Source organism: Python bivittatus, unplaced genomic scaffold, assembly GCF_059951505.1.
Source record: "Python bivittatus isolate LINGU-HERP-01145 unplaced genomic scaffold, Pbiv_v1 ctg000700_np1212, whole genome shotgun sequence".
Classification (NCBI taxonomy): domain Eukaryota; kingdom Metazoa; phylum Chordata; class Lepidosauria; order Squamata; family Pythonidae; genus Python; species Python bivittatus.
In genome coordinates this window covers 56,130,605-56,158,594 of record NW_028277098.1, presented here as the reverse complement: position 1 = coordinate 56,158,594, position 27,990 = coordinate 56,130,605, and the positions used below count along the sequence as shown (strand labels likewise).

At 37.2% G+C, this 27,990-nt stretch overlaps 1 protein-coding gene across 1 annotated transcript; it reads right to left on the bottom strand.

The window, feature by feature from the left end:
- Positions 1–1,371: 1,371 nt before the first annotated feature.
- On the bottom strand, positions 1,372–26,406 carry STK38 (serine/threonine kinase 38). The gene is made up of 14 exons (XM_007422993.3): positions 26,258–26,406; positions 25,001–25,136; positions 17,552–17,603; positions 17,321–17,443; positions 14,602–14,685; positions 12,910–13,033; positions 11,957–12,111; positions 10,758–10,860; positions 9,102–9,163; positions 6,351–6,468; positions 6,003–6,126; positions 4,158–4,253; positions 3,894–3,988; positions 1,372–2,855 (listed from the first exon to the last, which is right to left on the bottom strand). Exons 2-14 carry the CDS (start codon positions 25,129–25,131, stop codon positions 2,725–2,727), a joined length of 1,398 nt encoding a protein of 465 aa, XP_007423055.1. The 5' UTR covers positions 25,132–25,136; positions 26,258–26,406; the 3' UTR covers positions 1,372–2,724.
- Between the last annotated feature and the right edge of the window lie 1,584 nt (positions 26,407–27,990).

Here is a 27,990-nt window from a genome sequence, read left to right as displayed (position 1 = left end):
ACCAACATAACTATGGTTAAGGTGGGAAGGAATAAGGAATCAGGTTCAAGTGGACCACTCTCTTAATTATGGGCAAGGAGGAGCCAACATTATGCATTTAAATACATGATCCGTTTGGTGAGAACCCTTGCTTTAGTGTTCCAAAAAAGTCATTGGAATCCAAATTATAATGCTTCTATGCAAAGGGGAAACAGCATGTGTTTTTTTTTAAAGGAATGAAACAGATTTAATTTTCATAAGCTTGTTGGTACACTATCCTTGTTTGTGTCCTGAATTCAGCCACAGTCATAGTGGCAAACAAGCACACTAGATAATATCTGGATAGTCTACTGAGATCTTGGCCGCTGTCCAGATTGCAGAACTCAAGATTAGACTTTTGCTTATAGCAATATGTTTTATTCAACTTCACTAAAATAAAAAAGCAATCCTTCTGGGTATTTCCTAATTACAAAAGACAATCAGAATGCCTTGTATTGTAATTCAATTTACCCACATACATACGATTCTTGCATTCATAATCTATCATACGATGGCACAAGAACTATGTGCTATACAGTCACAATGCAAAAGAAATACATTACTGTAACGGAGACAGAATGTAACAAAATGTTCCTCCCTTTGAAGAGTTATTCGCTGGTCAACTCTCTAGGCTATCTGGTTACCCTGAGGGTTTTCTACAGCTTTTTTTTTTTTTTTTACTTAAGGCTTATTAAGCACCAGTCATATATGCTACATGTTTTCAATATTTAGCAAGCACCAGAATTTAACTTCAAATCCATCATTATCTAGCAAGTAAGCAAAACCCTAGCCTCACAGGGATGAGACACGTCCAAACACGGTAATTGTAAAACTAGGCACATAGGATATATAAAAGCAGAAGCAGGTCTTACTTCCCTTTTAGCTTCTCTAAGTTAAATGCAAATATTTCATTTGCTTCTTCCTCACTGAAGCTTCTGTGTAGGTTCACATCTAGAAAGCTACTCGGAGTAGCAGGGTTTCTTAGACTCTAGGAGACAGAAAGCAAAACTTGTGGCATTGAAATAAGGACGGAGAAAAGGAGAATATGTCACTGCTTTATCTGGTGGAAAGGCACATGGGACACTCTCAGAGAAGGCGTCTGTCACTATGTCATCTATGTAGGTACACTAAAAAAAAAAAAAGTTAATTTATTTTTTAAAAGTCCAGTGGGTAAGAACTGATGAAACAGAATGAAATAATTTATGGTCAATGAGAAGGTTGAAGCATCACTTACTGTGATATTATTGCACACTGCTTCAGATCATTCCAAAACAACTCCTTTAGAATAACCCTCCTAAACTGGAACTGAACTATCCTTCCCAAATTTGATCTAAGAGCAAAGTACTTTAGGTGCTCTTTGCATATTTATGTGTAAGAAAAGTGCCAGAATATCTTAAAGCAGGGTTCCTCAACCTTGGCAACTAAGACGGGTAGACTTCAACTCCCAGAATTCCCCAGTTTCTGGGAGTTGAAGTCCACTCGTCTTAAAGTTGCCAAGGTTGAGGAACCCTGTCTTAAAGTAAAGCTTCATAGTTTTATTCAATTATCTGATAAAAATGTTAATGTACTTAAAAATGTCCCAGGACATAATTTTCAGGTCCTCTGACTTTCCTTTTTCTGTTTCCAAATGCATTAGTTTCTGTTTCTTTCTGTACAACCACTGTGCCCTGTGATTGAGAATAAATCATCCCGCACACTTAAAAGTTAAATTACAGGCACAGATCAGTAAATGAGAATGATAAATGGTGCATTATGTAGAGAGTAGGGATTCACTTGGATAACCTGAATGTCATTATAATAATGTCAAAGAACCCAGTGTATGGAACTACTACAACCAAATAGAAACTGTGATTAGATAATTCATGTACTTCCCGTTACTACAGAAGCTCTCTACAGGAAATGTCTGAGTGGTACAAAACATTCTTAGGATGAAATTCCAAATTATCCCATGTTGAAATCTTAGAATCATTCTCTTCTTATAACAATTTTTTGGCTTTGATAAGTAAAAGATCTGAAAATATGGAGGGAAGGATGACATTTCGTTTCCTACTTTCTATGAAGTGCTAATATTACTAGTGATCTGCTTTTTACCAAATAGAAAAAATGTTCTTTAAATAGGTTTTACCAGAACCCCCCCCCACTGCTCATAACATTGCTTATAGAATACATAATGTTATACATATCTGAAATTTATTAAAAGGCATAATACTTCCAGATGACTATTTTAGTACCAACAGTAAAGTGCAGCAGGTTTTGAGGCTATTGGATTGAAAATATGCTATCAAAAAAACTTGAATAGCCCTATATTTAAGGCAAAAGAGGTTTTGCCATCCTAAGGGATAAACTACTGAGAATCATCTCTCTCACCATAGTAGTTACTGCTCTGCTTCTTCTGTTATGCCTTAGCCCTTAGAACTGTACTGTATTTTCAGACAGCACTTGTAAGACAGAACACATGTCATATTCATAATTAAAAGCTTGCTCTTTCCTTTGTGTTGATGAAGTAACAGTCTTAAAAAATTTAGCTAAACCCCAAAGAAACTAATAAAATCTGCAAATGCAGGCTGTAAGTGCGATTTGTGGAATTTCCCCATTCCATCTGTTGTAATGTAAACAGAGCATAAGTTGTCATTTTGCACTCTTCAAACATTCACAGCCCTTGGATAAAGGTTTTGAGACAAAAGTAAACCATGTAGCAAAGAGTTGTTATTTTCCTGGTTTCATGTAGGATGGTATTGCCCCTCGAGCAGTCAGGCCTTCAAAACGTTTGTAGGTATAATTGATAAAGACCCAGTCTTTATTCTTGTAGTCTGTTTCTGGATGGTTACCTGTGGTCGCTGATGAAAAACAAAATTCAGAACTAGTATTAAACAATTTAATACAGGACAGGAATTTGTTGAGAATATTATAGAGACACAAGATGGGACAATATTGTCATTTAGTTGGGTGTATATTGTTGGAACTGGAAAACTCTTATAAAGAGCTACCTAAGGATAGATATATCATCAGCATGCCATTAAAGAGGATGACATCAACTCTACTATACAGTGAGGATGCAAATTAGATCAGCTACTAAACTCAGAAAACCAGTTTCTCAAAAAACATTTTCAAGCATTTAATCAAGTATGAAATAAAGGGAATTCTTGATAATGCATTTTGTACCAGAAAATATATTACAAAATAGTCAAGAAGGGAAAAAAATACTTTAAGATCACGAAGATGCCAGCTGCTCTATTCCATTCTCACCCTACAGCCCTGGCCAGTCCTCTTTTAGTTGTGATCTTAAAACTGGATTGTAAACTCCCCTAAACGTTGAGGTTCTTCTTTTTTGAGCTTCCAGTCCTGGAATTCACCTATCCAGGCACTAATAAGGATCATCCCTGCTTAGCTTCTGAGATCAGCCAAGGTCAGCTAAGCATTGCCATCAACTAAGGAAAAATTAACAGCAGGGATATGCAAAACTTACAATTCCAGGGAACACTGGAACATTCTGATTTTCTTCCTGATAATGCCTATCTGGACATTTCACGGCTGGTCTGCTAATTTTCTGGAAATAAATCTTCTGTAATGGGAAATAGTTTATTGTATTCTGGAGCTGGTGTTTTGTCATGGTTCAAAAGAAAAATGGAATGTTCTAGTGTTCCCAGAATCCTCTGTCTCCAGAAGAGAAATGTTTACATATAACTTCTTAGCAGAGTAGTTATGACACCCCCAAAGTAGACAGACTCTCTACCATAGATCCACCCCACTCCCAAGGAAAGGAGCCTAGGGATTGGCAGTGGGTTTTTCTATGAAAAGGCTATTTTTTGAGAGAGTCAGTGAAAGCTAAAGTCCCATTTAAGAATAAAATAAAGACAAAAAGATTAACAATTTACCTGCCGATTTAAGGATATCAGATTCTGGAAATTCATCGAAGTTTGATGTGTCATCAATACTTTTGATTTCTATGGAAATTGCTGCAGGTCTCTCCCTGGGGGGAAAAATCAGTGTTAAATAACTCGACTTGCAAGGAAAGATAATATATTCAACCCCAAATTTACATCATGAGTGCTTTTGAAACTCAATCCTGACTATGCTCATAGTTAATGCAGTCTTTCCCTATTGTGTTATCAATAAAAGCTGAGGAGAAAATACTGTACCTGATATGTTCCCAGTCAACTCCTTCAAAAAAGGGATTTGTTTTAATTTCTTCAACACCTGGGGCACCAATTCGATGTTCCCATTCACAGCAAAACCTGAAGAGAATGTCACCATGGAGAATTCAAAAGTAGGTACATAATGAACTATTGACTAGAAAAGAAAATATCTGCAGTAGAGGAATATGCTAATTCCAAGACAGCACAATTGTTTCTAAGGCAAGCCTTAATAACCTAAAAAAATAGAGAATCAGTGCTGATATAGTACTATCACTATAAACATATTGGAAAAAAGGACAGGGTCTTACAATTCTCCAGGAAGGAGAAAAACTAAAATGGACTGTTTTACTTCCATTTTCCTACAGACAGACAGACCAATTTTATTAAAAGTTTTAAAGAAAACATAAAAACTAACACAAATTAATACAGAATAAAGAGAACAAAGAAAGAGATAGAAAAAAGAAAAGTGCAGAAAGAACAAAAAGAAATAGAAAGAAAAGGGTTCCAATTTCCTTTGCAGCAAATGTAAGCATTACAAAATTATCTCTTACTCTATGATTACTATTTTCTTTCAGATATTTAAGATATAAAAGCCATACTGTTTTTCCCTCAAGCCTTGGATGTCTTATAGAACCTTTCTGTTGGACTTCCAGATACATAACACTTTCAATTTTTAGAAAGTAAAACATACAGGAATATACCCCCTCCTCACTTTCTTCAGTGTGATCGGGGTGCATATTTTCTCACTGTAATATTGGCCATTCAAGAAAACAGGAAACAATTTAAGCCCCCATATTGACCACTGGATGGTGAAGATGGACTCAATAGCAGTTCTATAGTCAGGTATCAAGAACTCTAGTATTCTATTTCCTTAGTAATCAATCACATATTTAAGGGAATCCCACAAGTAGAGACACAAGTGCAATAGCATCCACCCACTCATGCTCTCCTCAGTAACAGTATTCAGAGGCAGACCACCTCCAAAACTGAACGTTATATATAATTGTGATTGTAGTAGCCATGTTAACTATACGTTCCATGAATTTGTCCATTATTCTGTGCATGACTCAGATTCCTGCATCTAAACTACAATCAAATCTATGCACAGTTTGGAACAAATTTAAACGCAAAAGAAAGAAAATGGTCACAGTACAAAGAAAAGGCAAGATACCATTTTAAAGAGCATCAGATTGTAGGCAGCTCTCTTGAATATATTTTCAGTTTATGTGGAATATGGACCAAACCTGCCAAATCTTTTTCTTGTTTGAAGGAAATGGAGAGTGTGTTCTGGATAGGGCCAATGCTCCCCAGCTTCTATGCAAGAGAAAGCAAAGGAAAAGTGCTGGGAAGACCAGATTTTGAGGGGGGCCCACTGAGGGGAGGGAAGGAATGGATGAGGCTGGGAAGATAAGGAGGCAGGTGGACCAAAAGAATACACTGTGCTGGAAGCGAGGTGGAGGACAACATGCACCAACTTTGCTTGATTTGTCCCCCAATCCAGATTTCATTTCTTCTGTAAACTTGAACCAACTCAAAAGTTTTGGATTTCATTTCTGCCAAACCATGGCTTATCCAAACAGTTCAGGAAAACGTCTAGAACATGATGGCTTGTTCCAAGCTCAAAACAAAATTATTTTTCCATTTTGTGCACACTTCTACTTACACTCTTGAATAACAGTGCCCTACTTGGATAGTTTTTAAAACACAATTTTAAATGTTCGGAAAATGACAACCCAAATCACTGCAGACTGAATGTTAAGAAAGTTTGTAAACTGTACAGTGAATACCAAAAATATCAGTTTCATTGTTCTTCAAGACTTCAGTGTTAGCAATTATAGATCTGGGTACCTTAGAATGAGATCTTTGGCTCTCTCAGAGATAGGAACTTCTGGCGGGAATATTAAAGTCTCTTTCCAATTCATTACTTTCTTGTATGTTTCTTGAGGGGTCTCTGAACAGAAAGGAGGGTAACCTGAGAAAAATATTATAAAACTTATGATCAGTGATTAATGAAGCCTATACTGGTTATCAATTCTTATCCCCTTACGTTCCATTTCAAAGTCAAACATTACAACTTTAAATAAAAATCAAGATAATGTTACATCTCAAGCAATATTCTATTTAGAAATCAAGGGACAGATAAAAATCTGTGACCACAATATAGTTCTGATTTGGATCTAATACATTATCCCTTACCAATTAGCATCTCATACATAATGACTCCAAGTGACCACCAGTCACAAAGCTTATTGTACCCTGTCTGCATGAAGACCTCTGGAGCAATATAATCTGGAGTTCCCACGGTGGAGAAAGCCTGAAACAAAACAATATCCGTTCAATGATTTCAGAAATACTCTATCTGTGAACACAGGGCTGGAATAGTCAAAGAAAATTATGCAAGACATGCTGATTTTGTAATAATCTCCCGAAACAATCTTGCAGACAAATTGCGTGTCTCTCTACTTCAAGCTGCAGAAAAAAGCGATACAGATAATCTGGCCATAAAATAATGCTTGACTCTCTAGTTCTGAAAGGCAGTAAATTTTTTGAATTAGCTAGCACTTGCATTTTAATGTATTTGACCACATTAGTCAAGAAAAGCACAAAATAACATGGAAACTTTACAGGATCAATCTCTATTTGTGCTGTGAAATTTGGAGGGGACCCCTAGCTCCATTTTCTCTTATTCTTACAGTGGAACTGAAAATGTTGGGAAACTTACAAGAGGTCTCTGGAATTACTGTTTCAGAGCAAATGAAGTGCTTTTAAAAGCATCATTTTAAAATATCATTGCACAATCAATTCATCATACTCCCAACTTTTTTGATGCAAGAACCAAAGATAGTATAATGCATATATCTTATTGGGTACTATACATTAGTATGGTTTAGTGTTTGAAAAGTGATCTGCAGAAAAAAACATATTATACAACATGACTTGTTTAAAGTAGGAATGCAGATTCAGAATATGCTAGATGTAGAAGTCACTCCTCTGGCATTTAACATGCTTCAGGTACTTTATATAACAAATGAAACTGATGAATTTCTGAAGGCATAAACAACATCAGATAAATGAAAATGTGAAAGACTTGAGAAGCTTATTTCATTATATGTAAATCCTGTTTTCTGAACTTTTAATTACAGAAATAAATTTAAATTATAGTAATACTTCCTAAAGATATCTTATTTGAATTAAGTGAAAAATTGTTGCAGTTACTATGGTTCTTGCAGTCTAATCCTTTATATATCTGTAATGCAAAAGCAAGTCTTCCTAAACTCGATGGGACTTTGTGCTCAGACAAACATTAATAAAATAGCTTATGCAGGCAGAATCAGAAATAGATGTTATTTAACAGAAACTTCAAAAATCTTTTTTCTGTTTCTTTATATTAAAAACAGATTTACACAATGCTTCTAAACTCAGATTTAAAAAAACAACTTTTTTTTAGATTTGCTACAATACTGACAACTAACTAGTGTTTCTATTTTTTTCTCCTTAATTTTCTAAACTGCTAAAATTCCCTTAGGTGCAAACTCTTAGTAAACATACTAAGCTTCTTACTTGCAGTTAGATACCCCAGGATTTCACCATCATTTTATTTACAGCCAAAAGGCCTGAAAATGCTGCAGTGTCCCCTCTCTCTCCAATAATTATTACTTTAAGAATCTATACTTTTATATGTCAATAGCATATGACATATGCAATGAGGTACTACTATCTGTACCAAATTATAGAGTGAATTTCATGTTCCTGAGTGTTTTTTAAGTAGTCAAAATATTTTCTCTCACGCCCAACTCAATCTGGATGAAATTTTCTTGCTAATTCAACACTTAACAAAAATGTTACACTTCTGGCAAGCAGTCCAGGTAGTTTAATTCAGACTGATTTATTTATTAATGCAAATATTATATGATACCGTTTCTATCTGATAAGGCACTCTGGCTAAGAGTTGCAATACCTAGTATCAAGTCTAACGTCAACAAATATGAAGACTGTACAGTCGTTTGGATTCCACCTCCAAAAGCTTTTTCCAAGTGCAGATGAGCACATCCCTGGCATCTGTCTGCAATACCTTAAAGCAGCTGGGTCTTTTTCCAGGATTACATAATCCTGAGAAAAGGTACATTTGCTTTACAGTACTAAAACAGATGATAGTTTCACTTGTGCGTGCTCTGTCACATCTTTCAAAAATCACATCTGAAGCACTGCGCAACCTGAGTATCTGTGACATATGTACAGTATGATTTACCAATGTTGCTGGGCCATGCCTCCTATCAGTATGAGCATTTTCTTATATGAGGATATTAGAATGCAGGCTAATTTACTCCATCTCCCAATACAATGAAGGGATTTGTAGGATCTCATAGACTTGTCACAACAACCACAGCATTGATGTGCATTTGGCCATTATGCCATCCACGCAGGTAAAGGGTTCTCCACACAAGGGAAAAACAGATTGGACGAAAGTCCTTCCTTGCATGGAGCAGCTAAAGATTTTCCCAGACTCCTGAATCCAGGCTACTAAAAGAATTAGCAATGCTTACCACTCATACTCTTCCTATGTATAGGAGATCTGTCTAAGCTGCACTAACAAAACAAGAGAGAAATATTAATGACAGAATCGGCCCCTACCAGGAGATTAGACTGCAGGGTGTCTCCTACACCTATTTTGCTAACCACTCAGCTCCACTCATTTTCACTTCCCTTCTCAACTATTTCCATTTGGTTTAAGAACTAGTATCTGAGTTTGCTTTTCCCCACTCTACTCTTATCTTCTCTTTTTGTTTTGGTGTTGTCTTTGGATCACATACCTATGTGCAGAGATTGTCCTGTTTGTAACTAATCTTACGTGAGCCACTAAAGGAATTTCCTTCTTTCTTGAACAGCAGGGTAAAATTGCTTCCAACAAACCAATATAAGACAAATTCTCCAGACAGCACTACCTACCAATTGCCTCCTGTTTCTTTTCCAAGTTTCTGCTTTTCTTTTGGAGTTCATATTCTGAAAAGCTGAAGATAAATAACAAAAGATAAATAACACTGTTACTTTCCATTTTGAACGGTTTCATTCTACTGATATGCTGAAGAGAAGGAATATTTATAAAATGGTTAATGCCTTTTTACATATTTGCTCTGAATTCTAGTGGCCCACATTTTCTCCCCTCTCCTTCCCCAAAAATGCAATGAACGAGAATAAACTAGTGCAAAAGGAAAGGGGCTGTATTTGTAGTGGTGAGATATGAGTAGCACTAATCAATATATTTCTAAAAATGCTTCTATATATAATCAAATATATATTTAATTTTTCTTCTAACTGTAGACCATACATACTAGATGGCAGCAGTTAGTTAACCTTTAGTTAAAGAGGCATGGACTTGCTTAGTACATGGATGGGAAACCACCAGAAATACCAGGGATGGAGAGCAGACTGGGAAGTAAAACTCATCCTAGAGGAAGGCCATGGCAAACCACTTTCATACGATTGCCAGAAAACAACATGGGAAAATTCATGATGTCATCAGGAGTTGAGCTCAGTTCAAAAACTTTTACTTTTCTCAACAGTTTAATTTAAACATACAGAAAAACAATATTTTTTAGCCAAGGTAACTTATATGAAAGCAGACATAATTCTATAGTACATTTGATCGGTTATATACAGACTCAATTTTAATTGCCAACCAGCAGATTTAAATATATTTATATTTCAGTAAATCAATAGCACCATGTTTCTTTGGGAACAAGAAGCTTGATTAAATGACTTCAAATTATTCCAAACTGTTTCATATCTTTTAGGGATGAGCCCAAGGTCTAGTAAGCTCCTTCTAAGGACTTTACAGAGCACAGGTATTTTGAAGCTAGAAACAGCAAGAAGTCAAAACATGTACATAAATTCTGAATAAGTTACCCAGCTTCACAAAAAGGATTATATGAAGGCGCCACCCCACCTGCTGTATTTCTCAATCCCTGCTAAAAGGGCATCTACACGCTGATCTGAAGAGACAATCACAAGACAAAAGCATTTCAATATCTAAGCTGAATGGGGTTGCCCTTGGGTGCAGTGTGTTATGACACAGCTACACATGTTGTATAAAAGGCTATTAAATCATGCTCCCAAGTGCTTATAGTTACTTATCTTCTATACAGATCCCAGTACTATTATGCAGCAGCCAACAATTACCAAAAGCATTTTCTTTCAAATGAGCAGAAACCTTTTTGTTGCAAATGCATTTCCCCTAGTGAGAAAGTCTATGTTTTCAGCTTTTGGAAGAGTATGAAGAGAATCCACACCAGGCAATATATCAAGGCAGACAAGAGTGACAGCATGCCTGTTTGGAAGACCTCTAGAGCTTTATGAAGTAGTGCCCAAGTTTGCCCAAGACAGTTTTGTATGTTATTTATCTTACATAAGCTATTTTTCCGCTGAATAGCAGAGTATAAATACTTAAAATTAAGTAAGTATATGAGAGCCACCCACAAAAGAAATAAACCCCTCTAAACATACACACCACCAGGAAGACTCAGAGTGGATAAAAACAAAAGAATATTTGAAGGCGCTAATTATTCGGGTAATTACAAGTTGTTCAAGTGATATAAAAAGGCTTACTAAAGTCACTAGGAAGATTGTAGCTCAAATTTCTATAGAATTCTGTTCTATGTGCTTTCTTCAATCCTGTGCAAAGACCAAAGTCTGACAGCTTCACGTGGCCCTGAAAGTAAACAACAATGCAAAAATAGGAGAATTAAGTAACAGCACATAATAGTATTCAAACACTAAATGTTTAATCAAATATCGCACTACATTTGATTTTCTTTTTAGATGAACTTTTATTTCGTTTTGAAATAATGTAAAAAAAAAAATTCTCTATACCGCTCTTTGCAAATTAATCATGTAGTCAAATATGCAGACATGCAGAATAAATCAGGGGGATTCTTTAAATAAATTAGGAAAATGAGAGGTGATATAAGAATCCCAGCAGTTCTTAATCAGACCCATACTATCATACAAGGACTCAATCACATCGGTATCTAGCTAACCAGCATCTTGTGTCAGCCAGAGGTAGGCATCCTTATTTTTCCTGTTACAGTGAACAGAAGAATGTACCATGCCAAAGATGGAATACTTAAAAAAAAAAAAAAAAAAAAAGGAAAGCTCCATTAGATGCCTGCTGACTATTGTTCAGGGAGCTTTGCTGAGAAAAACCACATATATTTTCATTTTCAGCAATGCTAGAATGATCAAGTTTGCCGGGCTACAGAACGCCTTTTAACTGGTTCGCATCTTGAGCCATTATGACAGAATGCCAGCATGCATGTTACATCTTCTATAAATGTAGATATGTACTTAAGATTTTATGGAAGCATGTTTAAAAATTATTTGAAAAGAACAGTTTGCTTGCAACCGAAATAGAATTCAATTGTTATGAATCCCCTTCTACATATAAAGCCCCTAAGAAGCAGCCCCAAAAGAATATATTCATTCTTTCTTGAAGGCAAGCAAGAAGTACAGCAGAACCTCCCAGAGATAGGATGCTAGCAGAATTACATCTTCCCCTTACTCATATATTGTGCCCGCTGCATTGCCATGACATCAATATTTCTAAGTAGGAGATTCTTAAAAATAAAAATAAGAGCCAAGTCATAGATGCTTAGCAATAGGCTTCCATTTCAAACACCTGAAATGTCAATAATGTTATTCTGGAATGTTAAATAATTAAAAAAATATTAAAGCCATATAACACAGTAAGCTACTATATTTCTACTAAGAAATACTAAAAAGAGCTAGCTAATAAATAGCATTCATACTTTACTGTCCAAGAGAAGATTATCTGGCTTGATATCACGATGAATAAAACCCAGCTGATGAATTGAATCTATAGCTAATACAGTCTCTGCTATGTAAAATTGAGTCTCTTCTTCTGTTAGAGTATCTTTTTTCATTAATAATGTCATCATATCACCTGTATGCACAAAGGAAAGTGAAGGCAAGTTAATTCACCTCTTTTATAATCGTAGTATCAGTACTTCATTTAACTGAGCCTACACTGTAAGAGGTATTCTTTTCAAAATCTTTTTCTCTAGAACTATTTCATCTACTCCTTTTTATTCCCAAATGGGAATAAAGCACCTTCATAGATATAATTTCAAACAGGCAAAAAGCATCTTCACATTCCGAAAAACTGTCATGGATTACTTCAGGATGCTTTAAGCTAATCAATGTTGTTTTAAAGAAAGTTATCAGTAAGGACATACAAAATAGCAACAATAGATAATCATCCCATCATAATTATAGTTGTCTGCGATATCAACATTATCTTTTGAATGCCCTTAATTTCCCCAGGCCTACTATTTCTTTTTAAAACAAGTTAGTAATATCCTTCAGATTACTGTGTAGACAAATACAATTCTATTTATTTCTGCTACTAAGAACACTAGTAACTGCAAGTTTGGCTATGACTCCAAATAGACAGATACTGAGCAATAAGCTGACAGACTTTGGTTATTCTCCCTGCTCCTCCAGCAAATATATAAAATGCAGCACAATCATTACTTCAGTAGGAATGCCAGCACAAGCAACCAGTTTCTGATAGGCCAAAATGTCCTCTCATACTACTTCATTTTGTGAGGCATTTTTCACTTATTAACAAGCACTAAATTCAGCATCAGAACTTACATCCCTAACAACTGATTCAAATAAAGCAGCTTAAACGTAAACAATTACAGAATAAAAGCAGCAGCTTGTTATTTTGAATAATTACCTCCAGGTAGAAACTCCATGATAAGGTAGAGGTTTAGCTTATCTTGAAAGCTATAAAACATTTTTACAACCCACAAACTATCTGCCTCCACTAGAATGTCACGTTCTGCTCGAATATGGCCAACCTGTAGATGGGTATACAAATGAATGCATCTAATTAACAATAAATTTTCACATATTTGTAAAACGCATTCAGGCATTCTACTACTGTCATAATGTTTAAAATGAACTACTTTATACGAATCCCCTGCTAATACAGTAGCATAAGTGCCATTTGGGACACATAAGCCATCATGAAAATAACAAACTGTGATCTAACAGATATACTTTTCTGTATACTCATTAAACCTTTAGTGACTAGATAGGTGACATGTGGTCCTTCAAATATTGCTGAGTTATAGCAATAACAAATATCCATCACTGATCATATTGACTGGGGTTATTGAGAGTTTATTGAAGTTCAGAAGTATATATAGGGCCACACTACCCTCCCTTGTTTTAGCATTAGTCTTTTTAGCTTCTGAACCATAATCCCTACAAATCATCTTTTAATTTTTTAATTCAGTTCTTATTTTGTTAATCACTTGCATTTCCATTGTAAAAAGGGTAGTAGTTTACAAATTGCGAAGTAAATATTAGTAACCTATGTGGCCAAAGAATAATTTAAATAATGTGCAGCTGGAGAATCTGCATTAGTAAGTCCTTTCTGGGGAAAAAAGTTTTCGAATTACGTTTTAAAAGTGATCAGAGTGGGTGAAGACCTGTATATAGGGGAGGGAACTCTACAGAATTAGGCAACACTGAAGAGAATATCCTGGCCCTAGTTGTTTCTAGCTAGGTCTCCTTCCTGGGCAGCACCCTCAGCAGATCCTTAGTAGGTAAACAGAGCTCCCAGTTAAAGAAATGATAAGGGAGTCATTACAGCTAGGGACCTGCCCACATAAAAGAAAGGCATTTATATGTTAAAGCAAACACTTCTGAATTTGGTTAGGAAGACAATGGGTAACCAGTGGAGCTGACCCAGGACTGATGTTATATGACTCCAGTGAGGGACACCCAACAGAAGCTGGGCCACTGCAATTGGGACCCACTATAGTTTCCAAGTTCCCATCAAAGGCATCTCTGTTAAGAGTCAAAAGCCGAGATGATTAGCTGGAGAAATATAAACGCATAGAAATATAAACTTAATTTGCTTTTAGTCAGTCAATTTGCCCTCTACAGTTACATACTTAAATCCTACCATCCATTCAACTCTGTTTACTGACATACCCTTCTTTCAGTATTCACAATTAAAATGCCACACAGAATAATCTCTTTAAGTTTACTACAAATGTTCAATTAAGTTCAATGAGATTTACTCCCATGTAAATAGTTTTTGTATAATGAATGTTAAAAATTCAACAATATTCAGATGAACATGGAAAGTTGGCCACAAATTCAAAAGGACCTCACCTACAAGCATACATTTTTGGCTGAGGTAAAGTCCAAAAAATATCAGCATTATTACCCAGTCAACTTAAGAATTAAAATGACTGTTTTTGTTTCCTCAGAAAAGTATCTCTTACCTTCCAAAAGTTCCAATTATTTTCAGAGTGGTAATTCAAGAAATCCAATTATCTGTCTAAAGACTTGATGTTTTTCAAACTTCAGTAATAAGAATTAGGTAGCATAACCATTTGGAAACTGCATTTACCTGCTCTTTTTCTAGCATGTCAGCTTTGCGTAGGATTTTCATTGCATACACATGCCCTGTGTCTTTCTTCTGAACAAGCCGCACCTAGAAGTTGGGGTACTGATTAATTCGTTTTGTGTTCATTAATGCATTTCAGGTATTTCAGTTTTTCCTGCTAAGGTTAACAGTCATAGAAAACAACCTCTCTCTTTATAACAGCACATCCCTCTATATCAGCAGGAAGCAATATTGTGCCCTCCATATGTTTTCAGCTGCTACTCCCAAAAGTCCCAATCAACACTTCCATGATTTACTAGACTTGAAGTCCAAAATATAATCTAGGACACTAGATTACCTACTCCTGGTCTTCCACAGTAAAGATGAATAATAACATTTTCTGTTCCTCATCAGTGTAACAGACAACCTCAACAGCTACAGAGAAAAATGCTTTCACAATGAACACTACCTAACATGGATGGTGATATTATTTTAAGGATTTGTATACCACTTCTCAATGTAAAAATACTGAAGCAGTTTATAACATTTATAACAATGATTACGACTTTAAAACAATCCCTTTTAAAAAAAAAACAGTTATGAGGAGTCAATGGCTGGGAAAGGCCAATATATGTTTTTAAAAGATACCTAAACATTGCCAGTATTGGGACTGTTGCATTGCAGGGATAAGTTTACTCTACAGGACAGATGCAATCACAGAGAAGGCTTCAAAATCTACTCCAGAAAGTAATATTGGGGATGTTATTACTAAGAGATGGCTGTATGGCTGTGAGAGCTGGACCATAAAAAAGGCCGAGCGCCGAAGAATTGATGCCTTTGAACTGTGGTGCTGGAGAAGACTCTTGAGAGTCCCCTGGACTGCTAGGAGGTCAAACCAGTCAATCTTAAAGGAAATCAACCCTGATTGCTCATTGGAAGGATCGATAATGAAGCTCAAGCTCAGATATTTTGGTCACCTAATGCGAAGAGAGATCTCTTTGGAGAAGACCCTGATGCTGGGAAAGATTGAAGGCAAAAGGAGAAGAGGACGGCAGAGGATGAGATGGTTAGATAGCATCACTGAAGCAATGAGCATGAAACTGAGCAAACTCAGGGAGGCAGTGAAGGACAGGAAGGCCTGGCGCAATATGGTTCATGGGGTCACGAAGAGTCGGACATGACTTAACGACTAAACAACAACAACATCTACAGCTCTGGAAACCATCAGCCTCTTGGATTTTTCCTTTTTTCTTCTCTTTTAGTAATGCTTTGTACAGTTTTTATGTTTTGATTGTCTATATACACAGTAATACCTCGGTTCACGAATGCTTCTGTTCTCGAACAATTTGGTTCGTGAACAGCAATGTTCGCAAAATTTTGCTTTCATTCGCGAACTCCGCATCGGGTGATGAACATGACCCGCGGCCATCTTCCCTGCTCTGACACGTGGTCGTGGCTTCCTCTAGGCAAGATTGCGGTCGCAGACAGACACTTGCTGTGAAGCTTTTTGGTGTCGCCTCAAGCAAGGTTAGTGTTCTCTCTCTTCATACTGTACTGTACTGTACTTTGTTTCTTATTTTTGTGGTTAAAAAAAAATACATATGGTTCAGAACGGATTACCCTGATTTACATTGAACCTTATGGGAAAATTTGATTTGGTTGCCGATCAATTTGGTTGGCAACCACGTTTGTAGGGGTCAGAACAGATTAACTTTATTTACATCGAACCTTATGGGGAAATTTGATTCGGTTCGCAACCAATTCGGTTTGCAACCAGAATTGTGGAACGAATTAAGTTCGTGAACCGAGGTACCACTGGTATTTATTGTTTTAATGGGTTATGTGCCCCGCCCAGAGTCCCCCATTAGGGGAGATGGGCGGAGATAAATTTAATAATAAATAAATAATAAATAAAATAATCTGTAATAGCACTACAATGCCATGATGAAACTTGGAACAAAGCCAGTGGCTACATTCACTCATTGTACCAAACCATGGTCTGTTTTAACAAATCATATAACACAAAGCTATAAAACATGGTTTATAAACCACAGTGACTGATTAATTAATTGGTCTAAGTTAAAACCAAACAGAAACATATAATAAATTATAATGTGAATCCAACCTAAGGTGCAAGCAGTGTGCTTCCCTAGCTGATAAACTGAGCTTTTTAAACCTTTGGAAAAATGAAGTTAAACTGTTAGCTGATTTTCAAAGTAGCCAATAAAATACTGCCTTCTAATTAATAGAACATTCAAGTTTTTAAAAAAATAAATATAATTTAGGATACAGAAATAGAGATCATTATGGAGCTCAACATGAAACCGCCTATCATTTGGCAAAATACACATAATGTTAAAAATCGACTATTGCCTAGTTGTCCACTTGCTTGAGAAAATATACTGAATTATTGACATCTTTTTTGTAGTCATATAGAAATGACTAGTACTCATATAGAAATGACTAGTACTAAAAATAGACTACAAAGAGTTGTGGGTCTTTTTATACAAAACAGCAGGATTTCTGGACAAATGGGAATGATTTGCCGGTGCCTTCTTCCAGGATATTCTTTCAACTTCTCAGTCTAGCCTTCAGATCTAGTACTACCACACAGATCCATCAAAGTACTAACCAGGACTGGCCCTGATTATTTTCCAAGCCTAGAACACATTGAACAGGCTCTGCCATCTGCTGAAACTTCAAATCATTACTCCTTCTAACATTATTAGTCTCAGGATCTTACCTCTCCAAATGCTCCTCTGCCTATTACTTTTAAAGACTCAAAATCTTCTAGCCCAAGCCTTGTTCTTTTCAGTCGCAGAAACTCTGTTTCCTTTCGGGCATGTGCTGATCTTCTTATTCTTTTCTAATAGATTTTCAAAAGGAAACAACAACAACTAGAGTCTAGTCATTCACAGCAGTATTAGGACAGGTTTGATATATAATCACCAAGAAGTTTTAGTACATGCAATACCTCATCATCTTTTAAGCCTTCTTCTTCCATCACTTTTTCTAGCTTCTTTTGTCTAAAAAAAATTAAAAGTATTATGGATTAGGAAATCTCTAAATCTGTCTGTATGCATACAATTTCAATACTGAACAAGGCTGCTTCAAATAATCAGAAACTATTTGGAGTTTGAATTTTCATTACATTCCCTAGTTAGGACTAAAAGTGTTTTAAGTTTCAGGATATAGATATGATCTTTGCCAATATCCTACTTTGTATGTGGTATTTGATCAAGAACTTTCAATCATTTATCTTTTTATCTGTTAAAGAAGACACACCAAAGTATGAAGAACAATGTGATTACAGACAGAACAAGTTTTGGAAACTATCCAACCCAATTTAAGTCAATCATGGAACATCTTACTACTTTGATTAATACAGGTTTGTGATAAAAAGCAGGTAATAAAAAAGGACTTACAGCTCCTGCTCAAAGAGCAGGTGGCAGCCGTGGCCAGGAGGGCTTTTGCACAGCTTTGGGTTGTGCACCAGTTATGCCCTTTCCTGGATCGGGATGCCGTTCGAATGGTCACTCGTGCCCTTGTTATCTCCCAGATAGACTACTGCAATGCGCTCTACGTAGGGCTACCCTTGAAGAGTATCTGGAAGCTTCAGCTGGTCCAGAATGCAGCCGCGCGAGCTATTTTTGGGGTCCGAAGAAGAACCCATATAACACCACTGCTCTGTGAGCTGCATTGGGTACCGGTTTGCTTCCAGGTCCAATTCAAGGTGTTGGTCATCACCTTTAAAGCCCTACATGGCATGGGGCCAGGTTACCTGTGGGACCGCCTCTCCCCCACGATTTCAACCCGTCCCACCCGATCACACAGAGAGGGCATGCTCCGGACCCGCTTGGCAAAAGAATTCTGACTAGCTGGGTCCAGAAGGCGGGCCTTCTCTGCTGTAGTCCCCGCCCTTTGGAATATCTTGCCTCCAGAGGTGAGACAGGCCTCCTCACTACCGGCCTTTCGGAGGGACTTGAAGACCTGGTTCTGCCATCTGGCCTGGGGTGGGGAGGGAGGTAATCAGATATGGGGTTGGCTAGCCCCCTAGAGGCCTGGTGTTGCTTCCATCGGCCTCCTAGATTTTTCCTTTTCCCTTTATTCTTTGTAAATATGTCCTCTTATAAATTTTAACTGTATCCTTATTTATTGTTTTAATATGTTGTAAGCCGCCCAGAGTCCCCCACTGGGGGGAGACGGGCGGGGACAAGTTTAATAAATAAATAAATAAATAATTGAGGTAACTGGGAAAAAGTACAGAGACTTCCTATCAAACCTCATCAAACCTATCTAATATCTGATCCTCAGTGCACAAAATAATTTTACCATACAAGAGTGAATCCTGCAATGTGAAAAGCAGATGCCCTATACTTCCACATTAATTCTCTATTTATAAAGATAAACATAAGTATGACAAAACAAAAGTGAAATAGCAATATAATTTGAAATAGCATCCAAACTTCTCGTATTATTACTTTCCTTTCTATAAAAAGCAAGGTAGTTCTTTCCTATCCTAAAAATGATCTCAGTGGAGATACAAACCATTTTAAAAACCCTGCTTGGTGCAAAAAATAAACACTGCTTGGTGCAAAAAAAAAAGGGGGGGGCTTACTTCCATCATTTTCCAGTATATAGAGCCTATTATTAATCAAAACAACTCGTATAAAATTGTTTTCATCTGGTACTGAAAACCAGCCAATCTAATTTCCAGTGAAAGTATGTTCCAGAGCCAAAGTACCACCCCAGGAAGGTACTGCAATAAATTCCAGAAATCTTGGCTTCATTTAATAATGGTATGAACAAATTTGCATTGCCACTAAATAAACAATGATAGATAAAAGAATACAGATAAGGATATACATTTAAGAAATCAGAGTTATGTGTGTTAACATTAATATTTTGAACTGGGATTGGTAATAAATTGGCATCCAGTTCTGCTCTTTCTCTACAGACTAAAATTATGTGGATTTATTACAGGCCACAGTAATTTCATATCTGCATCCTGTGGTACAGTATTTATAATCTATGGATTATTTCAAGTATACCCTATTTAGAGCACTTTAAAATGATCTAATTAGCAGGTTACCGAAACACAGACTATTGTGCTCATGCTATTTATACTGAGGGTGGTCAGACCTAATAAACTAGACAAAATAGGTATACTATACAAAATAGGTATAGCAGAGATTCTATACTGCTACAGTCACTAGCCTCCAATGTCAGTGTAGAGTGAAGGAATACCTTAAGAGTAAGTGTGGCCTCCACCTGAACAGACTTACTTCCCTAATTCCTAGATCTAGGAACAATTAATCCACAGTACGCCCTCCCCCTTGTTGGTTTTCAGTTTATTGAGCCTTATTAATGCTTTCAAACATCTGTACAGCTTCACCTAATCTTGATGGAAAAGAGAGACAGAGCTAGGTATCACCAACATAATGATGGTACCTTGTCCCTTTTCAGCTGTTGACCACATCCAGTGGTTTCATACAGATACTGAACTACATAGGGGAAAGATGAATCTATGCAGGCTCCTTTAATATAACTACTAAAGGGCAGAAATTATTTTCAGAAACCAGCTCTGAAAATAAGAGCAGAACCATTGTAATACAGTGCCTCCAGCTCTCAACACACAGGAATCACTCTAGAAAGTCAAAAGCAACAAACAGAGCAAAGAAAATTATAGCCCTCTCTGGCTACATATCCGGAATCATGCTAACCAAAGTAATTTCAGTTCTACGATAAAATCAAATTAAACTAATTACCGCTCTTCCTTTTTCTAAATCAAAACATATCAGCTAAATATATTTGAAATTATTTCATACAATCTGTATTGTTCCATAATTCAAGACATACAAATGGCATGGCTACACACTGCAGAAAAAGATTGTCCAGTACTATCTGTCTTTTAGGAAAGCTTTTTCCCCATAACTGATCTTCTAATTGAAAAGATTATTGGAAACCCCACCTCTAAGTGATCAGAGATTATCACAACTGTAACACCATATCTAATTGCTAAGACAAGGAGCAGCCAACTCAAACAAAATAATTCCAAAAGCCTACACAGAATGCAAAGCTAATATGATCTAACATGGCCCTTTGAAACTAGTAAACCAGCAGAAGTTCCTCACATTTTCTTCTCCAGTGGAAAGAGGCCTTCGGTAGAAACATGGCTTTGTATTCTGTTCCATTATGTGCCACAATGAGATTTCTTATCAAGGAAATACCACCATAGCAGCAATAAGCAGCAAAGGAAGGAAAGGGTGGGTGAAGAGATAACTGCTATTACAGGGGAGGCTGGAAATATCATTTCAATTTCTGCCTAAAGTGTTAGATACAACTGTGTAGATTTACAGAAATATAGAATCTCCCTCAGGAATGAGACAAAGAAATAGTTAGTTTCCACACCAAAATTTATTAAGAAGAAGCTTGCAACTTCTAATTATCTCTAACATGTTTTTATCTCTTTCACAGCAACCACATCCTACATTGTGTTTCACTGAGCTATCCTATTAGCCTGCCTGATTTATTGCTACTTCACTCATCACTGGCTTTAAAACACAAAAAGAGAAAAAGAGATAGAAAATATACCAGGTGTTAAGGTTTCATTCACTGCAGACTACTAGCAATACAAGATGAACACTACTTTTCATGTCATCTAGGTAACTTAAAGTTGAACTAAGTTGTATTATTTACAAACATACTTGTCTTTTAAGAGAGAGTCAACCTACAACCATTTGAACTGAAGCAGGGGAAAAAAAGAGGGAGTTATAAAGACTCAAAAATTATTACAAAACCAACTTAGAGTTTCTTTTGGTTCAAGACACAACTATAAAACTTATGGGAACATATTTTATTAGAGTTCTATTCCAGCTTACTTTCAGGACTTCAAGTCAGTGTACACAATGCTTCATCCACCTATTTCCCCACAGCCCTGCCATATAGGTGGGTTGAGAGAGACTGACTGGCCCAAAATCATCCACTGAGCTTCTGTGGCTGAATGTGGACTAGAACAAGACCTCTGCTCCTAACACAACATTTTAACCACTATACCACTTTCAAGTTGAGATGTGAGTAAGTAGCAGCCAGATAACACAGGCACCCAGAACCTGTAATGGTACGTGGGAATGTCTCTGGGAGACAGGAGGGAGAGCTGCAGTCTAGACAACCATCACGCAAAAGGCACCTCGGTCCACAGAAGCAAAAGGGGCCTGGGAAGCGTCTCAGAAGGGACCCTCCCTAGTTTTCTGGAAAGTAAAAGTAAAGGAGATAAGGAATGCTTTTTAATGTTGTATCTCTATTTTTTTTGCTTCTGTCTTTTAATTATGTACCTGGAACTTCAGTAAAAATTCATTGTGATAAGGAATGCTTTCAGACTTGTAAGATTCTGTTACTGTAACCTTACAATAAAGGTAGTGTTAGTATTCGTGGTTTGTGCTTCTTGTCTGAACTACCTCAAAGGGCTGACAGAACCTGATCACCTCTACTTCCTACACTGAAAATTCTACCTCAGACATCAGATACAGATCTTTAACTCATTGTCTCTATGATCAACCTTTGCCAGTCTCTTTTAGAGTTGAGGATAACAAGGTGGAGGTGAAATCATTAAATATTTCTTCCTAAGAAAACTGAAGAAATGGAAAACACGTAATGTATAAAGTACATTAGGAATATGTAGAAAGATGACTAATTATTTTGTGCCTCTTTGCTACTGATGAAGACTGAATGGGGGGAAGGGATGTGAATCTCTGCTTACTGCATACTGAAATTGTTTTCTTTTCATTGACTGATACACATGGCATGTAGCTATTGAGATCGTATTCGCAAAGTTACAGTTGTTCTAAGATGCAAAGACTTGTTTTGTGTGGGACTGCAGTTCTCAAAACTTCTAGCCAATATGACATATGGAATTATGATGCAGTATGCTGATACAAGATTGTCTTCAAGTATGCTGAGCAACAATCTAGAAAGATTATACGAATAATATAACCAATGAGAGCATTCAGTCACTTTGTACATGATGTATAGTACACTCTGTATTCATGCAGAATGTCTGTCTTTCAAAAGCACTCATATTATTCCAACGTAAATCTAAGCTCTGCCTCTGAAAGTTACTATAAAAGATAGCAAATGTAGCTATTTAAGATGAAACAAGCATTATGTCATGAGGGGCATAGAAACATGCAGTACATATTAATACACATACAACAGAGTTTGGAATTTGTCATTTTAAAGAACAGAATCCAGCAGAGTTGAGCAAAATCTGGATTTTTTTGTATTTCATCGTAAAGATTAGTGCCTGTCTAAATTTTAAGAAAATAATCTGAAAATCCTAGAGTTTAGAGCAATTTTATGCACCCAATGACTTCATAGATACTTCTACTGCCATCTCATTTTACTAAAACTCCTCTGAGTTGAGCTTAGCTTAGCTTCCAATAACTAGATGCACACATTCATGCTGTTTTCTTGGCAATAATAATGGAAGAACCTTGACATTGTCTTTTTCTGAGATTAAAAAAAAAAAATCCTAATTAACTGTCCTAGAATTTCCTGGTGATCTCCCTTCTAAGTACCGACCAGGTATGATCCTATTTAACTTTCTCAAGCTCAACCAAAGACAGCTGCTAGGGCTGAAAGATTTTAAGTTCTTAACAAAGAAAAAAACATCTCTGAATAGGAATTAAAGTTCAATTCTACAGAAAAACTGAGTGTATATGTGTCTGCTGTACAACATGCAAACTTTATTACTATCTTGAAAGTCTTTTACATGTTTGGATCAACTTGAGGATAAACCTCTGTCATTCAATATTCAATTTGAAAGTTCTACTTCAAATTCCACTCAAATGGGCCAGCTTCCATTAGGTGATGAGCCCCTAGTTACAGCTGCAAACCCTGGAACTTTTGTAAGACATCAATACTGCCTCCTTTTTGTTTCTTGGAAAGCATTTCAAAATGTACTTTTGAAAACCTTTGGAAAATCCCATTTGCATTTCTCCCATGCTCTGTTGTCTGCTGAGAGCTTATATTGTTTTGGATTATTTTACTGGCTTGATAGCTACCTATTATGATTTATGAATCATGGTGAAAATACAGTAGGAATACATACTTCAATTTACATATAAACAGAAAAAAATAGATCTTATATAAGATTTCACAAGAATTCTAGAACTCTTGATTTATATCAACAGCATGCCACATTCAGTTTCTTAAACACAGAACCTTAAGTTTTTATCAAGTTTCTTGATTATGTTAATGAAGCTTACAAATGGATTCTAGAATCCAGTGTAATTTTTAAATTATTACTATGAACATAACACTGGTTCTGATATAGATTTGCAAACTGTAAAGCTAATCCTAGAAGGAAGGAAGAATTTGGATAAGGTAGGAGGAAGGAATATATGTCAAGCCCATACAACTGGGCAAGATCAAGGAAGCAAGAACTACATAGATTTCAGTAAGATAAGCCACCAACTGGCTCATCCACTGCATCTTGATTGTTTATGACTACTCTCTCTTCCACTCTTTCCCAGCACTCCCACCACCTCTCACAGCATGAAAACCTAGTATATTATTCCTCCTCTAATAAAAGAAAAAAAATCACATCTGATTTAAGTAGCTCAACACACACGTCCCTTAAGAATTTCCCCCTTATTAGGGACTATTAAGAACTTCCTGCATGGGTCTTCATCCCAACTTTTAGAGTGAAGGAAACTGTGACCAACATCACATCCCATATCATATTGACACTAAATGGAGCTTTTCATGGTTTATATTTATTTTCCCAACTACTATAAATGTTTAATATTATGCTACTCTACTGTTCTTAGTGCACTCTTAAAATTGTTTTATGGTCTTGTTCATTTAGTTTATGTAATCATTTCTAAACTGAAAACTGATTATGTATTAAATACTGCAAATGAAACAAAAATGTGTATGTAGTGGAATGCTGGCTTAAATGAACGCATTTTATGACATAAAACATATAGAAAGCTGCTGTTAAGGACCTTACTACTCAGAGCAGAAAAAAAGTAAGCATTTTAATAAAAATATATGATTTAAAAGGAATGATTTGCAGGAAAGACTACAAATGTTCTTGGAAAGGCTGGTTTTGATTATCATGCTCAATCAAGCCAAGCATATTTCGTAACACATGTTTATACTGGACACCCTGAAATCAAAAGAAAGAAAACGTTAAGCTAAAGGGAGGAAAACAACTTTTAATCCAGGAAAAATTTTCCACTCATTTTTATAAAGCAGAGGCTAGTAGGGTAGTCAAGAAATAATTCTTACTGTTAGGGCATTTTAAAGAAACACTACAAAAAATTGTCTAGCATAATAAAAGATCAATGCACTTAAGGCATTCAAGTTTTTAATCTTTAAGTTAAGAAACTATCCCATATTCACATAACAAGGATTTTACCTCATTTCTCTTTCTTCATGCTGTGCAATCAGATTACTGTAGAAGTTTTCTAATGTCACTTTTGTCATTGTAACTCGCTCCTTAGTATGGTTACTCATAGATGAACAAGGTGCTGGACCCGTCATTGCCATAATTACTTGAGGAGAAGGGAAGAAAAATAAGAAACAGATCTTGAAAGAAAGCTCTTTACATACTTCATTTTTTAAATAAAGACTTCACACTGAACATACAGCAATGCAATACAATAACAAGTAGTAATCCAAACTGGAAGCACACATTGTTACAAAATAATTTTACACACTAGACTTCCTCTTTTTCTACCAGAGTTATAAACAAGGCAGAAAGAAATGCAGTATTATGTCAGTGAATAATGTTTAGCTCCTTCATACTTCCTTTAAAATACTGCCAATATGTTTTTTTTTAAATCCATCTTAAAGATGATTCAAATTACTAGGACTTAATGTAAGCAAAGACAGTAGGATTGGTCGCAAAGCTGGCAATATTTAAGACACTCTCCATTTCCAAGCAGTTTTAATGGAGTTCCTGTGCCTATTTCCATGCTGCTAGCATAATTAGCCAATACGGAACCACCTACAGTACTCTTTACAAGAAACGATATGCAACTGTTTATAAATGTATCCCAATTGAAATTTCTCAGTTCGACACACAAGACCCTACCAAAGAGCCTTCAAAGGGATATTCAAAGATCACTAACATATTTTTCTTAACTTTACATCCGAAAGTTTCCCGAACTACTGCAGCTGCTACTCAGCCGCTGTTCACGTACTGTAGCAGTCATAAAAAAGTCATCCCTGATCATCTAAATCTCCCAAATCAAAGCCTCGATGCGGTCTCTCCTACGACCAGGCACGTGTGCAACCACACTTGGGAATGAATCCCGAAGAAGTGAGTCGGACACGCGTTCCTCCTTAAAAAGTTCCGCGAAAACGAAACAAAAGACCGCAGGTGTGGACAAAGGAAGCAGGAGAGCGGAGGGAAGGGGGAGGAGGCAGCCAGGTGCGACCCACCGAAGAGAGCAAGGCTGGGAAAGGGGGTGAAGCAGCGGAGGCTCCGGCGCCCTCTTTTCTACGGGATACGGCCAGGCCACCTGCCCGGGGCGCGGAGAGGGAGCGAGCTAAGCCAGCACGATGGGTAACGGAGGAGGGTCTTCGCCTGCGGGGCAGAACTTTTTAACGGAAGCAGAAAGGTGGACAGGCAGAGGAAGGGCAAGGAGCCGCGGGGAGGAGAGCCACTTACCAGCGCCCCCTCCAACCGGGGCAGCCCGGGAGTCGCAGGATGAATTCCCGCCCAGGCCCCGGACACGAGAGAGAAAGCCGCTCCGGAGGCCTAACCCCGCCTCCCCCTCCGAAGAAAGCCGGAGCCTGCGACGGGACAACCGCCAGCTCAAAAGCCCGACCTAATCCGCATGCGCAAATGCTCTCCAAGTTCCGCCCTCTTCGGGAGACGCGGCTGGATGGATAGCAGGGGTCCTGGCGGAGGCGGGGTCGCTCAATTTGTTTAGATGAGTGCCCAGGCGCGCATGCGCCGGTCGTCTCTTCGGGAGTCCGTGCGAAATTGTTATGAGTCCGTTTTTTCGGCGTATAAGGAAGTTAGTGATTTCTTTTTCCTGTGCAATGTGAATCATACGTTCTACGGCTGAGCGTGTTCGTGCGGAAGTAGACTCCAGGGCAGCACTTGCTCCCGAGTAAATGTATAGATTTAGAATAGATTTGCAGTTTGCAGCATTAGCAAAACTCCTCGGTAAGACTGCGATCCCATCTATACGTAAGATGGCGATGCTCGAAAGTTTTGGACATCGGTCTGTTCCTGTGTGCGGTTTCTCAAAATTATATCTCGGTGACTTTAAGGAGACAGCGCTATCCTAGGCAATCACCTCAGAAGTAAAGCCTGATCAGGTTAATGAGTCTGAGTGCACAGCAATGAACAGGAAAGCACTTAGGTACTTACTCATTGCTACAATTTATAGGCCGCTCCATTTCCGGAGACTGAGCGGTTTACGATTGTTATATATACCGTAAATACAGTTTATGAAGACAGTGTATGTGAGAATGAAGTGCAGCTTTTACCTCAGACCAACCAATAAGGTGTTATTGTCCTAATTCCCCAATGAGCACTTCTGTCCCTCTCTCTCAGAAGCAATTTCCACGGAGTACAATCTTAATACCCAGTTAGGCACTGTAAGTTGGAACAAGTAGTGCAACTATCTTCTCTTTTACCCCAGGGTACTTCCATATGGATGGCTCCTCAAAATCCAAAGACATCACATTTTTTCATTTGTAACAGATGATTGGTTTATCATGTAGTTTATCTGTCCAGAAAGGGTGATGATGCAGATAAAAATGGGCAGGGCTTCAGTTGCATGGTTGTGGTTGCCATCTTGACTTTTTTGACCCCCCCTCCCTGCAGACACCACCACAGTTTATTTTGTGGAAAGAAAACAAAAGACTGAAATGGTGGAAAAGCATAAAAGGATGTCTGGTAAAAGAAGGCTGAGCAATTGCATATGAAAAGCCTCATCAAGAGATTTTCCCGACACATATTTGGTGAAAACTACCAAAATATTATTATTATTATTAATAATAATAATAATAAATATTATTATTATTATTAATAATAATAATAATACAAATAATTGTTTCCTGAAAAGTAGCCATGTTAATCTTTGGGTGCATCCACACATCTCCCTAACTTTGGCTTGTGGATGCCTGGCACACTGTCCTGAAAGACACCTCTGCAGGACCCAGCCATCTTGTCATCCCAGGCAAGGCCAACCAGCTTCATAATTTTTGAACTGAAGCTGAAGTGGCAACTTCAACTGGCAGAAGTTCTGCTAACTGCATGATGTGTGTCACTTCAAAGGCTTTCATGTTAATGTCATGGTCGGGGCATGTAGAACGTAAGGAAGATGATCTTGCGGGAGATATCATCTTCTTTATTCTCTATTGAGTAGGATCTGGCCAGCTGGTCTT